This window comes from Bos mutus, chromosome 23 (genome assembly GCF_027580195.1).
Source record: "Bos mutus isolate GX-2022 chromosome 23, NWIPB_WYAK_1.1, whole genome shotgun sequence".
Taxonomy (NCBI): domain Eukaryota; kingdom Metazoa; phylum Chordata; class Mammalia; order Artiodactyla; family Bovidae; genus Bos; species Bos mutus.
Window position 1 is genome coordinate 25,714,060 of NC_091639.1, and position 16,299 is coordinate 25,730,358.

A 16,299-nucleotide genomic window follows, 5' to 3' on the forward strand; every position below is an offset into this window, starting at 1 on the left:
GTCTCTGGTGTCTTTACTTGCTCTGGGATGTGGATGAAGGACCAGAGTCAGGAGATGGATGGGAAGGAGTGGGTGGAAGGGAGGTCCAAGAGAGAGGGGATGTATTGATATGAATAGCTGATTCACTTTGTTGTTCAGCAGAAACTAACACAATAATGTGAAGCAACTATACCTCACTAATTAAAAAAAAAGAAACACAAATGCCAGTATGGGAGATGTCAGCACTGGACAAATAGAGAAATATAGAAAACTATTCATTTTCAGGAAAAAAAATGAAAGCTATGTATTTGCATGTGATAACCATTGTGACAGTGTATGAAATAGCACAGTATTCATTAGAATTTTCTTATTGAAGTATAGTTGATTTACAATGTTGTGTTAGTTTCAGGTATACAGTAAAGTGAATATATACACACATATCCATTCTTTTTTAGATTCTTTTTCCATGTAGGCCGTTACAGAGAATTGAAGTATTCCCTGCATCCTATAGTAGGTACATTATCCTTTTTTGAACGTAGTATAATCCTTTTAAAAGCTGCTTTACTTTACCACTGATTTGGTGATGATAAGGGGTTTATGGCTCCCATCCCTGTCCTGTAGGGAGGGTGTGATTGGCCCTCAACTAGAAAGTGAGACAATATGACTGTAACAGCAAAACCACAAGCATGTTTCAGTGGCTCTTGATATGTCACATACAAATACACGTATGAGTATACAATATATGGATTACTGAAACATTATATAGACTAATATAGAAGATAAGTAGAAGAATTCAACAAATTTAATTTTTCATCAGTGTGTAAGTTGAATATCAGTTCAGTTGCTCAGTTGTGTCCAACTCTGCGACCCCATGGACTGCAGCACGCGAGGCTTCCCTGTCCATCACAAACTCCCAGAGCTTGCTCAAACGCATGTCCATCGAGTCAATGATGCCAGCCAACCATCTCATACTCTGTCATCCCCTTCTCCTCCTGCCTTCAATCTTTCCCAGCATCAGAGTTTTTTCCAGTGAGTCAGTTCTTTGCATCAGGTGGCCAAAGTATTGGAGTTTCAGCTTCAGCATCAGTCCTTCCAATGAATATTCAGGACTGATTTCCTTTAGGATTGAGTGGTTTGATCTCCTTGCAGTCCAAGAGACTCTCAAGAATCTTCTCTAACACCACAGTTCAAAACCATCAATTCTTTGGTGCTCAGCTTTCTTTACAGTCCGATTTTCACATGCATACATGACTACTGACAAAACCATAGCTTTGACTAGACAGACCTTTGTTGGCAAAGTAATGTCTCTGCTTTTTAATATGCTGTCAGTTTGGTCATATATAGAACAATATACATATACTCTGCATAATAATACAGAGAATAATATGGAATAATAGGGCAGTTAATACAACAGATGATAAGACTGGAGAATTTGATTTTTTATTAATGTATATATTGTATATCGGAGAAGGCAATGGCAACCCACTCCAGTACTCTTGCCTGGAAAATCCCATGGACGGAGGGGCCTGGTAGGCTGCAGTCCATGGGGTCACTAGGAGTCGGACACGACTGAGCGACTTCACTTTCACTTTTCACTTTCATGCATTGGAGAAGGAAATGGCAACCCACTCCAGTGTTCTTGCCTGGAGAATCCCAGGGACGGAGAGCCTGGTGGGCTGCCGTCTATGGGGTCGCACAGAGTCGGATACGACTGAAGCGACTTAGCAGCAGCATGTTGTATATATGCGTATATGAATTACATATATACTCTTTCTACATAGTAATATATAGAATAATGTAGAATAGCATGTACGATAATACAGCAGATGACGAGAGCACGTCAAGAAATTTGATTTTTCATTAGTGTCGAAGTTGTCTAGGATCTATAAATATACTTGAAAACGTATTTTGTCTTAAACTTTATAAACATTCTTCTTATGGAATAATTTGTGTTGTTTTACTGCCATGTGAATTTCAGCCCATCTGACTCCTGCCAAAACAGTCATACATTTAACACTGGTGGGGTGAGGCGAAAAATTTCACTAACGCTTACCCCACCTTTCACTTAGTTGTTCTGGGGCTCACACAGCTGCTGTGAGTTCCTAGTTCTGAAATACCAGCTTCTCAGTTTTTTTTCTCAATATTTGTGCTTCAGGTGGAACCATCCTCAGCATCTCAGGAAGAGGGTTCAGCAGGGACCAAGCTTTGCTTTGGGTGCTGGTGGGCAATCGGTCCTGTGACATTGTGAACTCAACAGAGACCAGCATCTGGTGTGAGACCCCGCCGCCAGCCCCCCTGCCGCTGAGCGCCCCAGTCCCTGTGGAGGTCTGGGCTGGCAGCAAGCCCTTCCCCCACCGACCTTCACCTCACCTGGTGGGGAAGGGCTTCACCTTCATGTATGAAGTGGCAGCAACACCAGTGGTCACTGCCATGCGGGGAGAAGTCACGAATCACAGCCTGAGGCTCTATGTGGAGGGACAAAATCTCTTCGACTCAGTGGTCCTTCTGGGTAACTTGAGCTGTGATCTCCAGACTCCGTCTCCTGGGAGCAACTTGAGCCCGGCTGGGTGCGCTTTTCCTCTTGACACTTTGGAGGCCGGCCTGTATCCTCTCCAAGTACACCAGAGGCAGATGGGGTTTGCTAACATGTCTGCGGTGCCCCAGCAGTGTGTGGTGATGCCTCAGATAACCTCCATTTTCCCAACACGCGGGTCCACTTGCGGAGGGACTGTTCTCACAGTGAGGGGCTTGGCTCTCCGCTCCAGCAGGGGGTCAGTGGAGGTTGACCTCTCGGGTCCCTTTACTTGTGTGATTTTGAGTTTGGGGGACCAGACAGTCCTCTGCCGGATTACCCCCGTGGGTGACCCCTTGCCTGGTACTTCCTTCGCCTTGAATGTCACTATCCTGGTGAATGGACTTCCCAGCACGTGTCAGGGGAATTGTACTCTTTTCTTGTGTGAAGAGACAACTCCTATCGTGGATGATTGGACCACAAACATCAGTGGGTCTCTGACCACAGTGCTGGTTAGGGGTCAGAGGTTAGGTATCACGGCTGATGAGCCAGTGGTGTTTGTGGATGATCGTCTTGCTTGCACTGTGGCTTTCCGTAATGCAAGCCACGTGGCGTGCTGGATAAGTGACTTGTCCCCTGGACCTCACTACCTATCTGTTTTTCATGCAAGATATGGGTATGCCTGTTCTGGTAACTTGTCCAGACACTTCCATGTTTGGCCTCAAGTGTTTCATTATTTCCCCAAGAATTTCAGCCTCCATGGTGGAAGCCTCTTGACCTTGGAGGGCACAGCCCTGAAGGGACTGAACTCCACATTAGTCTACATTGGCCAGCAGGCCTGCTTGACCGTGAGCCTCGGTTCTGAGCTCATCCAATGTGCTGTTCCTGCAGGGAATGGCTCTGCTGCCCTGGTCATAGAGGTAGATGGACTTTCCTATCAGATGGGTGTCATTGGTTACAGCAGTGCCTTCACTCCTGAATTGCTCTCTGTTTCTCAGACTGAAGATGTCTTAACCTTTTCGGTAGCCCGGATCTCAGGAGCTGCAAATGTAGACATTTTTATTGGGATGTCCCCTTGTGTGGGTGTCTCTGGCAACCATACCCTTCTCCACTGTGTGGTCCCATCCCTTCCGACCGGGGAGTACCAAGTCAGAGGTTACGACCGCATGAGAGGGTGGGCCTCGTCCATCCTGGTGTTCACTTCCAGAGTGACCATCACAGCAGTGACCGAGAATTTTGGTAAGTCGGACAGATGAGGCAGAGAGCTTTCTTCATGTAAGTGAATTAATAGCTCCTCTCACCACTCTACAAGGTAGGAAATCAGCATCAGTTTGAACAACAGAAGAAGAGAGAAGCCGGTTGGCCTCTTACAGTCCCAGCTTCCTCCTAAAACTTTGTCATGCTCCAATTATGAGGCATTTTTTGTTGTTGTTGGGGAGATTGTGCATATTCTCTAAGTGTTTGATTGTCTTTTAATTTGATGCATTAACCCACTTTAATTTGTGTTTTAAATTAAATAATACCATTTGTAAGAGCTCATAATTTGATCATTTAAGTAGAGCATAAATGCCTTCATCTATTTTTAGACCTATTTGCCAATTTGAATTGTTTTAAATGTATTAAATATGATTAATTTTTATCATTTTGTACTATTTCACACATGAATTCATACTCCATAAATAACAGGCCAATTGTGCAGTACAGCTGCATTGGTTGAACTTTCTCTCCTTTGAGATATACTGCAGTGTGCTTTGCCTTTTCTTACAGGGAAGGTTTGGGTTTCTGTTCCCTTAATGTCTTCCTGCATTTAAGATGGGGCTTCCTAGGTGGCGCTAGTGGCGAAGACCCCACCTGCCAATGCAGGAGACATAAAAGATGTGGGTTCCATCCCTGGGTGGGGAAGATCCCCTGGAGGAGGCATGGCAACCCACTCCAGTATTTTTGTCTGGAGAACCCTATGGACAGAGGAGCCTGGTGGGTTACAGTCCATGGGGTTTTAAAGAGTCAGACACAACTGAAGTGACTTAGCACATAAACACACTTCAGTTCAGTTCAGTTCAGTTGCTCAGTCGTGTCTGACTTTTTTTGACCCCATGAATTGCAGCACGCCAGGCCTCCCTGTCCATCACCAACTCCTGGAGCTCACTCAAACTCACATCCATCGAGTCAGTGATGCCATCCAGCCATCTCATCCTCTGTCGTCCCCTTCTCCTCCTGCCCCCAATCCTTCCCAGCATCAGAGTCTTTTCCAATGAGTCAACTCTTTGCATGAGGTGGCCAAAGTACTGGAGTTGCAGCTTTAGCATCATTCCTTCCAAAGAACACACTTAAGATAGTTCAAATGTGATTGTAATGCAGAAAGTTTAGAAGTCATGGAGTAGGGTCTTAGATGGAAGAAGTACCAATCCATTTTTTGGAACAAATGTGTCTGTCCTCAGCTGGGTGAGATACTATAGGGATTGGGGCTTGTTTCTAAGTCTGTTACTATGTTAGCTGGGTAACTTTTTTAAGCCTCAGCATTCTTATTTGATAAAAGGTTGGGGCTGGTTTTTCCTCCCTAGTTCCCCTTTCAACTCTCTAAGAATCCATGATTTTTAGGCAAGAGAGCAGGGGTAAGAATGTACCCAGGCAAAAACTTGGTCAGGTGGCTGTGTAAGTACCACCTAGACTTGACATGAAGGTGGGAGAAGCTGGAATCTCAGCATGGACTAGAGATTTCAACTGGCATTTTCCTTTATTGGTTCTCATACTGAAGCAAAACATATTGTCTTGACTTTACCTATTGGATAGGCATACTTCCTACATGGCCGGTAGAAGTGTAAACCAGGGCAACATTATTTTGGAGAGAAATATGGCCATATCTTTCCAAACTAAAAATTTCCTTTTCTGTTGACCTAGTAATTCCACGTCTAAGAGTTTGCATCATTTTTATTCATATAAGTGTATAGTCCATTGCAGCACTTTTAATTGCAGCAAAAGGGGAGAAATTATGGAACTATTCCTGATAGCTCAGTTGGTAAAGAATATGCCTGCAATGCAGGAGACCCAGGTTCGATTCCTGGGTTGCGAAGATCCCCTGGAGAAGGATAGGCCACCCACTTCAGTATTCTTGGGCTTCCCTGGGGGCTCAGCTAGTAAAGAATCCTCCTGCAATGTGGGAGGCCTGGGTTCAATCTCTGGGTTGGGAAGATCCCCTGGAGAAGGGGAAGGCTACTCACTCCAGTATTCTGGACTGGAGAATTCCATGGACTGTATAGTCCATCGGGTCACAAAGAGTCAGACAGGACTGAGTGACTTTCACTTTTACTTTCAGCAATCAACAGGAAAATTGCTCAGTAAATTAGGGCATAATCATATAATGGAATTCTAAGTGTCTATTAAAATGAAGAGCTGGATGTCTCTCTCTCTCTATATATATATAGAGAGAGAGACTTGGAAAGATGTTTATGCTGCATTTCTAATTAAAAAAAAACAAGTCGTAGAATGCTATGTATAGAATGATCAGTTTGTAGTAAAATAGTCTATATGCTTTAGAAAATCCTAAAGGCTTCACAAGAAACTAGATATGTCTTTTTCTGGGGAGTGAGATGAGTAGGTAAGGGAAGTTTTACTTTCATTTTGTACTCTCCTGTATAAAAAGTTTATAAACTATAAACAAGCATTATTTTCATACATAAGAATCATATGACACTTTTCATAGGTTGTTGAGTATGACTGGGGTTTGACAGAACGGGCTTCAGAGCTCAGATCTTAGTGAGAGGAAACTGAAAAAATCAGGGATCTCAGGCCAATTGTGTGGACTCCATTAGGCATGGAAAGAAGGGTGGGCAGCAAGAAAGCATAGGTTTGAATTTTGAGAAAAAAAAAAGATTTGCCTCTGTGATGGTAAACTCCTCATTTTGTCTTTAAAGGCCGCCTAGGCGGGAGGCTCGTGCACGTGTTTGGAGCAGGATTTTCTCCCGGGAACATCTCAGCTGCCGTGTGTGGTGCTCCCTGCCAAGTCTTGGCTAATGCGACGGTGTCTGCCTTCAGCTGCTTGGTTCTGCCCCTCGATGGTCAGTAAAAACACCAGATTTGTTTTATAAAGAGTAGGTGTGAAATTAGCATACTTTGGTTAACTGCATCTTTTTGGTAATTCATGCTCTCAGTTCAGTTCAGTTCAGTCGCTCAGTCAGGTCCGATTCTTTGCGATCCCATGAATCACAGCACGCCAGGCCTCCCTGTCCATCACCAATATTGACTCAATTTTTCTGTTTGTTCCTATGGAAAAAGTTTTCTCTGATCCCCATGTAAAGTGATAGTTAGCACTGAGGACCGCCTATTAAGATGACTCATAATAGCTTTTTTTGTCGTATTAATAACAGCAAAAAATTTATCACATATTTTTGACAGCAGTTCTGTGATGACAGGGAAAGTGATTCTGAGTTGTGAATACTAGTTTCAATGGCAGCATAGCATCAGGGAGAAAATAGTCTCTTGGTCTCCTGAGGTGGGGCTGCTGGAAATGTCTGCCTACTGGAAGTACTAGCGAAGGGATTACATCATCCGGCTGGAAATGTCTTGCACATTAGTGTGCTCAGGTCCTGAATCTTATTATAGGCAAAAGGGTCAATGTTGACATTATCCTTTTATTCTGTAAAGTCCAGGTAATTATCTGAGCCGTAACTCAGTAAAATAACCATGATCTCTCATTGCTTTAAACTTTGTTGTAGTTTGTTGCTCTCTAGTCGCTAAGTCATGTCCAATTCTTTGCGACCCTATGGACTGTAGCCCGCCAGGCTCCTCTGTCTGTGGGATATTCCAGGAAAGAATACTAGGATGGGCTGCTGTTTCCTTCTTCCGGTGATCTTCCCGGGATTGAACCTGCATTTCCTGCATTGGCAGGCAGATTCTTTACCCCTGAACCACCTGGGAAGCCCTTTAAGTTTTGTAAAATATGGCATGGGAAGCTATGTCTTTGTGGGGTGAGGGGGTTAGAATGCAAAGTGCAAGGCTTGATTTTCCCATGAAGCTCACAACGCATACTAACTGCCCACTGAGCTTCAGAAAAAGAATGTTTCAGGGATGAAATTGCCATTAATCACTACAGGGTCAGCTAAACCACCTGATTATCTTATTTGCATAGTCATACATCTTGTACCTGTGCACTTAAAAACCATTTACCCTCATGTTTTCTGTGTAATGCTTTAAGTTACATTCCTAATTTATGTGTTTGCAACTTGACTGTGGGTAAAAGACTTATAGTGATAAAAGCATCGCTTCATCTGAACTTGGACAAAAATTTCATGATGTATAATACTATTGTGATGGCAGTTTACACTGGATCGTCTTAGACCAGAAGGAGGAAGGAGAGGAGGGGGAAAAGTTGGGGGAGGAGAAATAACCCTTGTTTAAAATACCAGAATCTGAGGGTCTTATTATCATCATGTGTATAAGCAGAACATTATAGAAGAGAGTATTATTCTACTTAAGACTCTGCAGTAGGATATTTAGGATATGGTAGAAAATTTAAGTTAATATATCTGTTTCTCTGCTCTCACTCCTATGCAAAGAACTGTCCTGGCTTAGGGGACATGCAAAATCAATGTTTGATGAAAGAATAAATAAGGGAATTGGGAAATGGTGGAAACATAAACTGTTAGTTGCTCAGACGTGTTCCACTCATTGTGACCCCTGGACTGTAGCCTGCTAGTCTCCTCTGTCTATGGTATTCACCAGACAAGAATACTGGAGTGGATAGCCACTCCCTTCTCCAGGGGATCTTCCCGAACCAGGGATCAAACCTGGGTCTCCTACATTGCTGGAGCATTCTTTACCCTCCCAGTCACCAGGGAAGCATAGAATCAACCATTTCTAGGTCCTAATATTTAATAAATGCTGCTACAGTTTTTTTTTTTTTTTCTGGGGGAAGGTGTGGCTTTCACATATACACTGTTTAAATCAGTCAACCCCTTGCTATTGTTTCAAGACAACCAGAAGTACAAACTTAAAAACCATGAAGTCAAGGTTAGAGAATTTGTGTTTTATTGGGAGTTTCATAACTCATAGGAGAAGAATAAAATAATTATATTTAATGAGATTTGGTTAAATTTATAAAAAGACTTCAAAATTTCTTGATATTTTGAGGAAAACGAGTGAGAAGCTGTGACTCTTACGCTTACCACTAGGTGTCAGCAAACACTCATTGATTGTGCAAGGGCTGCTCATTTATTCCAGAGAAATGGATAATTTGACTTTTCCTTTTTCATTAAAAAATAAGTCTTTTAAAAGATGTCTAAAGATGGGGAGGAACTTATGAAATCCTACTCCATTGGTTTCTTACGGAAGATCCAAGATGGAAGTTGGAGATTCTATGAATCTCTGAAATTGAAAAAAATATTTTATGACTATGATTATGTATTTTTTCCCCCAAGAAGTAGGTCTATAATGGACATCAAACTGTCAGAGGGATGTATCTCAGAAATTCTTAAAAACTACTAATAATTACCCTTCCTTAAGAAAGGACTGTACAGAATCAAGTTAGTTAAGAATCTGCTATACTTTAAAAGATTTTTTTAGTGGGCACTTTCACAGCAGTAACCCCCTCAAGTGGTTCCACAGTTACTCTTTCCAGAGAAATCTGCCCTTTTACCTAATGCTCCCCACTCTATTTTTTTCACCTTAATCAGTTGGAAAGCCCTTGGGAAAGCTGAATAATTTCAGTTCTTTTAACATAATGCTTCTCAATGATTTTATTATTGAGGATTATATTATTATGGAAGGATTATTGAAAAAAATTATTATTACTGGAGCAGCAACAGTAGCAGCACCTGGGAGTCTGTTAGAAACGCACAACTTTGGGAACTGCTGTATCAGTAAACATTTTGGCGTTTCTCTTCTGAGACTCTAGAAATATGGAATCACTATGCTGTATCCTTGAAACTAATATAGTACTGTAAATCAACTATACCTCAATAAATTTTTTTTTAAAGATGAAGCTTTTAAAAAAGTCCTTTTGCTGCTTTGGGGTCTTTTGTCTTTACTTTGGGGCTTCTCCAGTGGCTCAGCAGTAAAGAATCTGCCCGTGATGCAGGAGATGGCAAGAGGCCTGTGTTCGATCCCTGGATCGGGAAGATCCCCTGGCAGAGGGCATGGCAACCCACTCCAGAATTCTTGACTGGAGAATCTCATGGTCAGAGGAGGCTGGCGGGTTACAGTCCATAGGGGTACAAAGAGTTGGACACGACTGAAGAGACAGCACACACACACACATCTTCACTTTTCCCTCAAATTATACTTCTAATGAAAGAAGACTTTTACTTTTGCATATGATAGGTTGTTATAGCACCTTGTCAGTTTAACACTCTGTTTAAAATCAGCAAGATATTTGATCTTTTGGTTTCCTGCATTTATATCTTGACTTATACAATATGACTTCTTCATGGAAACTGATTTTTTCTGTGAGGTGCGAAAACCTAAAGTGATTAAGGTTGCACAGCTATTTCGTGGCAGAACCTTGAGTAAAATTGAGTAAAATTCCTGGATTCCGATCCCCAGCTCTGGGCATTTATCATAATCCACCTTGTCAATTTGCATCCACCTAATCACCCGTAATGAGTTCATTACTTTATAGGTGTTAAGCCTGTTTTTATTTGCCCTAGGGCTTACTAACTGGAAAGTTCTCATATTTCCTCTGTCCATGTGAGAGTCTTACTTTCCAGACGTTTTAACTGCTCTAATTCTTTGGAAACACAGTCACAGAACCTACGATGTGTCAGGTGCTTCAGAATGTACCAGCAAAAATAGTAACTATTTTTGTGTGAATGAGTAAAGGCAAACCCTCTTGTGTACTTGCCTCATCCCTTGCTGCATGCAGTCATGTGATATGGGCAGGTGTCTTAGCTTCAAACTCATAGTCCTTGATAACGCATGTTCTGTACCTGAGTGAACAGGCTACCTCCTGAGGTAGAAGACTAGAGAAAATTTGCTTTTTTTTTTCTATTTGATTAAGGTTTTCAGGCAGAGGTGTTCCCAAACCATCTCACGTAGAGATGTGTTCGTGCTTAGTTGCTTGGTCATGTCCAGCTCTTTGCAATCCGGTGGGCTCTAGCCTGCCAGGCTCCTCTGTCCGTAGGATTCTCCAGGCAAGAACACTGGAGTGGGTTGTCATTTCCTACTCCAAAGAAAGTAGGAAATGGCAGACTTGTTCATCCTCCTGTTAAAGGTTATTGCCAGTCTGCCTTGGTGATGCTTTTTACACTGGGTCTCGTGACCTGGGAAGAAATGGTCTCAGGGTCAGAGAGCTTCAAATCATTGCTTTTCTTCTTTATGAAATGTTAATCGAACTCTCTGTATGAAAATCAAGAACTTCAGTTAATCAAGAGATCCCATAAAAATAATGGGAAGTCTAGCCACAAACCTGGGGAAGGTGTTAATAAGCATGTAACTTCTTTAGGATTAGCACTCAGAATTTAAAATGGCACAAATCAGTAAGGAAAAGATAAGCATTCCAGTAGAACAAAGGGGCGAGTGACCTACACGGGAAGTTCATAGAAGAGAAAATAGGAGTTATTACTAAATATACAAAAAGCTGTTCAACCTAAAAAATAATGATGAAAATGCAAATTAAGGTCACAATGAAATGCTTTTGTATACTCACTGGACTGACCAAAATTAAGTCTGATAATCTCAAGTGCTGGCAATTATGTGCATTACTGGGAACCCATAAAGATAGGAAAGTAAAATGGCACAAACAATTTTCTTAGAGACATATCCTCTAGAGAAAATGCATCACATATTTGTAGTGGCAAAAGCTGGGAAATTCCCCAAAGTCCATTGGTGACAGAGTAGGCAAATATATTGTAGTACTTTCACTCAAAGCAGTGTTGAAGAGCAATGAAAACAATGGAACAGCAGTTATGTGTGATAATATGGCTAAATCTTGGAAACATAATGTGGAGTGAAGAAAGCAGGTCTAAGAATATTATGCCACGTATAACTTTCTAAAGTTCAAAAGGAGGTAAAAGGCAGCCACCTTCTGTCTAGTGGCTGTTTCCGAGAATGAGGAGGAGAGTGGTAGACTTGGCCAGGAGCGCGTCAATTGGCGAGCATCGTGCTGGTGTTAGACTTTATGTTGGCTGATCCTGTGGTACATTCACATGAGTTTTTTTTACTTGGATGATTTATATTTTACAAAAACATGATTTATATCCTTCTGTATATATTATGTATATCTAATACATTTAAAAATTAATGTATTTTATTAGAGGATAATTACAATATTGTGGTGTTTTTTTTCATACACGGACATGTGTTATTTATTTTTGGGGGTATAGTTGCTTTGGGCTTCCCTGGTAGCTCAGCTGGTTAAAAAATCTGCCTGTAACGCAGGAGACTCCACTTCAATTTCTGGGTCGGGAAGATTCCCTGGAGAAGAGAGAGGCTACCCACTCCAGTATTCACGGGCTTCCCTGGTGGCTCAGATGGTAAAGAATCCACCTGCAATGTGGGAGACCTGGGTTCGATCCTGGGTAGGGAAGATCCCCTGGAGGAGGGCATGGCAACCCACTCCAGTATTCTTGCGTGGGGAATCCACATGGATAGAGGAGCCCGGTGGGCTACAGTCCACGGGGTCACAAATCAGACACGACTGAGCAACTAAGCACAGCACAGCACGTACTTGCTTTATCACGCTGTGTGAGTTTCTGCTGTATAATAACATAGATCGGCTAGGCGTGTTAAGTCGCTTTAGTCATGTCTGACTTTTTGCAACTCTCTGGACGTAGCCCACCAGGCTCCTCTATCCGTGGGATTTTCCAGGCAAGAATGCTGGAGTGGGTTGCCGTTTCCTACTCCAGGGGATCTTCTTTACCCAGGGATCGAACCCAAGTCTCTTATGTCTCCTGCATTGGCAGGTAGGTTCTTTACCGCTAGTGCCACCTGGGAATCAGCTATATGTGTATATATATCCCTTCCCTCTTGAACCTCCGTCCCACTGCGCCTCCTTCCCATCCCATCTATCTAGGTAATCACAGAGCACAGAACTGAGCTCCCTGTGTTATACAACAGGTTCCCACTAGCTGTCTGTTTTACACATGGTAGTGTATATATGGCAATCCTAATTGCTCAGTTCAACCCACCCTCCCCTCCCCTACCCTGATGTCCACATGTCCATTATATCCATTTTCTACATCTGTGTCTCTATTCCTGCCCTGCTAATAGGTTCACCTGTATCATTTTTCAAGATTCCACTGATGCATTAATGTATGATGTTTGTTTTTCTGATTTTTAAGAAGAGTAAACGAGGAAGTTTATTTTCCTGTTGGTCAAAGTACAGCACATGGGCTTGGTTGATGAAACAATGTGAGGCCTTCAGTTCTCTCTGTGGTTATCACCTAAACCAGCGGTGACTGTTTCCTGCAGTGTCCTTAGCTTCCCTGTGTGACCTGAGGCCTGAGGAGGAGGACTGCGAGACCGCCAGCTGCAGCTATGTGCACTGTGATTTGATCATCACTGTGGGGACAGAGAGCCTGCCGGAATCGTGGCCTTACTTCTACATCTGTGAAGAAAGTTCCCGATGCCTCTTGGCACGAGATCATTGGACAGAGTCTATCCTTCCATCGTTCTCAGGCCTCTTCATCAGGTAACTCAGTCCTCTCCCTCCCTGACTTTGCACACAAATGCGTGGCCAGTGGATTGATGGAATCATCAGGAACTCCATGTTGGGTGGACATGGCCCTGGGGCCAATGCTGTTGTCGGAGGGACTGTTCCATTGTGGATTCCAGCCAGCCTGCATATCAAAGCGTCTCCTGTCTTTTCAAGTGTTCAAGAGAACATCTGAAAAATCTGCCCAGTAAACAGCCCGCTTTGTTCTTGCTTAGATTTTAATATTTATCTTCCGATCCGAAGCAACATCTGGTGAATGCCAATGGGGAAAAAGATTAGACATTATGAAAAACAGAAGGCTCTTTTCCCCTCTCCTTTTTCTTTTCTTTCCAAACAGATTCACAAGTATGAGAAAAAGTCGTAGAGAAATCCAGCAGATTGTACAATGTTTATTCAAAAGAAGTGGGGGTGTACAGGCAGGACTGTAGATTTTGGATTTAGAAGTTATAAGCTTATAAGGATTTTTTTTTTTTGAACTTAAAAAACAAATACCACAACTTTCTGGGTAAAAATCACCTTTTCTAAACAAATTTTTTAAAAAGTGTGGCCATGTCGGTTGCTCTACATGGACTTCATTTTCACAAGCAGCTCCTGTTCTATGAAGTATGATGTTTTAGTGCTGAACGTGGCCCAGTGTCCTTCTTTATTTCTTATCAAGAGTGGTTACATCCAATTATTCAATGAAGGCCTATTTCCTCATTAAAAAATAAAACTAAGACCGACTACCCAGAGGAACAACAAGAACCAGCCTTTTTCACAGCAGTTGGACTTTCTGATGTCCTGGGACAGTCCGTGTTTAGAGTGAATTTGCCACCAGGAGTTTGGATTTAGTGAGAGGAAGAAAGGGCCTCCTTAAGGTTGTTACCTGGACTAGAGGGGAAAAGCTTGCTTAGGGCTCATCAGAAATGGGGCTGCAGCTGGTGCTCAGGGAAGACTGGATCTCAGCATGCTGACGCTGGGGACCAAGTGTATGTCAGCTGGTCCTGGCTCCCCAGAATTAGATAACTTTATTTCGGTCCCTAAGCTATTCTTTGGAGTTCTTCTATGCTCTTCTCTCTAGGAGGTGGCTGAGGGCAGCTGAGCCCTGTGCTCATTCACTCAGTTGTGTCCGACTCTTTGAAATCCCATGGACTATAGTCCTTCAGCTCCTCTGTCCAAGGGATTCCCAGGCAAGAGTACTGCAATGGGTTGCCATTTTCTTATCCAGGGAATCTTCCCGACCCAGGGGTCAAACCCGTGTCTCCTACACTTGCAGGCAGGTTCTTTACCACTGAGCCTCAGACCCTACTAAAAACTATGTCCTTATCTATGAATATCATTTGCAATATACACTAATAACCTTATAATTCTTCATATTCTAATTCAGCAATTTCACTTTCAAGATTTTAAGAAAGCAGTTAGAAATATGTAATATTTATGAAAAACTATAGTCTTTGAAGTTTTAGGTATAAAAACAACAACAAAAAAGCTGAAATGAAGTAAGTGTTTATACTAAGAAACCTTGAAAAATCATGATGGATAATATTTAACCAGACAGAGAAATGCTTACAATATATTAAGGAGTGAAATGTGCAGGTTATAAAATATTGCATCAATGTAATCCTGAAAGTGTTTATAGTACCTGCGTCTGTAGGCATATATGACAAGTATTTGGGAAAAGACTAGAAGGAAGTATTCCAAAACACTGAGGGTGCCTAGCCCTATGGGGCTGGAGGACTGATCATATTTGCTTTCATCATTGAGTTTTTATGTAATTTTTTCAGTGACTATGTACTAATTTCTTAATCAGAAAACACATTATAAATTATACAAGGGGAGTTAGGAAAATCATGTGCTAAATGGCTTACCTTGTTCCTCTTAAGATTGTGAGCCCATGGAACTATTTTCCAGGATCTTTACAAGGGATCCATTTCATCAAATGGTTTACTCCTCAGCCAGCCACTACCACTATAAATTTGATGTCATTTGGCAAAGGCAGATATTCATATCTGCAGCAAAAATATGCCTGATTTGTCCATCTACCCATCCATCTATCCAGTATTTATCAAATGTTTACTATGCTCTAGTTATCAGAAGCTGGTGATTCAATAATGAATAGGATGCAAAGTGCCTACTTGTAAGGGTCAGGAGGGGGCTAGACAATAAACAAGCTGGTCATGTGTTGTGCTAAGGGCTATAGAGTGATAGAAAACAGTAAAGGCTATTTTTAAAAAATTATTTTTACAACTGAAAATTTGTAATCAAATTGTATATTTGATTCACAATACTGTGTTACTTTCAGGTATACAGCCAAGTGATTCATATATATATATATATATATATATATATATATATATATAATATATTCTTTTCAGATTCTTTTCTCTTTTAGATTATTTTAAGATATTGAGTAAAGTTCCCTGTGCTATACAGGAGGTCCTTGTTGGTCATCTATTTTGTATATAGTTGTGTTTATACGTTAATCCTAAACTCCTGATTTCTCTCTCTCTACCCCTCTTTCCCCTTTAGTAACAGTAAGTTCTTTTTCTATGTCTGTAGGTCTATTTCTGTTTTGTCAGTAAGTTCATTCATATCATTTTTTTTTAGATTCCACATATAAGAAATATGATTATGATATTTGTCTTTTGGCTTACCTCATTTAGTATGATAATTTCTAGGTCCATCTAAGTTGTTGAAAATGGCATTATTTCATTATTTTTTATGGCTAAGTAACATCCCATTGTATGTATGTACCACATCTTCTTTATCCACTCATTTGTTGATGGATACTGAGTTTGCTTCCATGTCTTGGCTATTGTAAATAGTGCTTCAGTGAACACTGGGGAACGTGTATCTTTTAGAATTATAGTTTTTTTCCAGATATATGCTCAGGGTTGGGATCCCTGGCTTGGCTCAGAGGAGACTTTTCAGAAAAGGTGTCTTTTAAGCTGAGCTAAAGACAAGTGTCATTATGGAGAGTCAGATAGTGGGTGCAGCAAGTACAAATGACTCATCAAGTTTCATGAACTGTTAGAGGTCAGAAGGGCAGGAATAGTGTAGGAAGAAAATAAAGTGGCTAAAGATGAGCTCGGGGAGGCAGGAAGACCTTGAAGGCCATAGTAAGGAGTTTGGATTATATTCTAAGAACAGACTAAGTATCTTTCTAAAATCACACTGTCAAGCC

General features: G+C 41.6%; 1 protein-coding gene across 2 annotated transcripts in view; it reads left to right on the forward strand.

Moving 5' to 3' along the window:
• PKHD1 (PKHD1 ciliary IPT domain containing fibrocystin/polyductin) overlaps positions 1–16,299 on the forward strand; it is a 457,080-nt gene that overhangs the window by 73,241 nt on the left and 367,540 nt on the right. For both annotated transcript variants that reach the window (XM_070360807.1, XM_070360808.1), the window contains 3 exons: positions 2,135–3,730; positions 6,403–6,546; positions 12,893–13,112. In XM_070360807.1, coding sequence (XP_070216908.1) covers positions 2,135–3,730; positions 6,403–6,546; positions 12,893–13,112 — 1,960 coding nt within the window. The remainder of the gene's footprint in view (positions 1–2,134; positions 3,731–6,402; positions 6,547–12,892; positions 13,113–16,299) is intronic.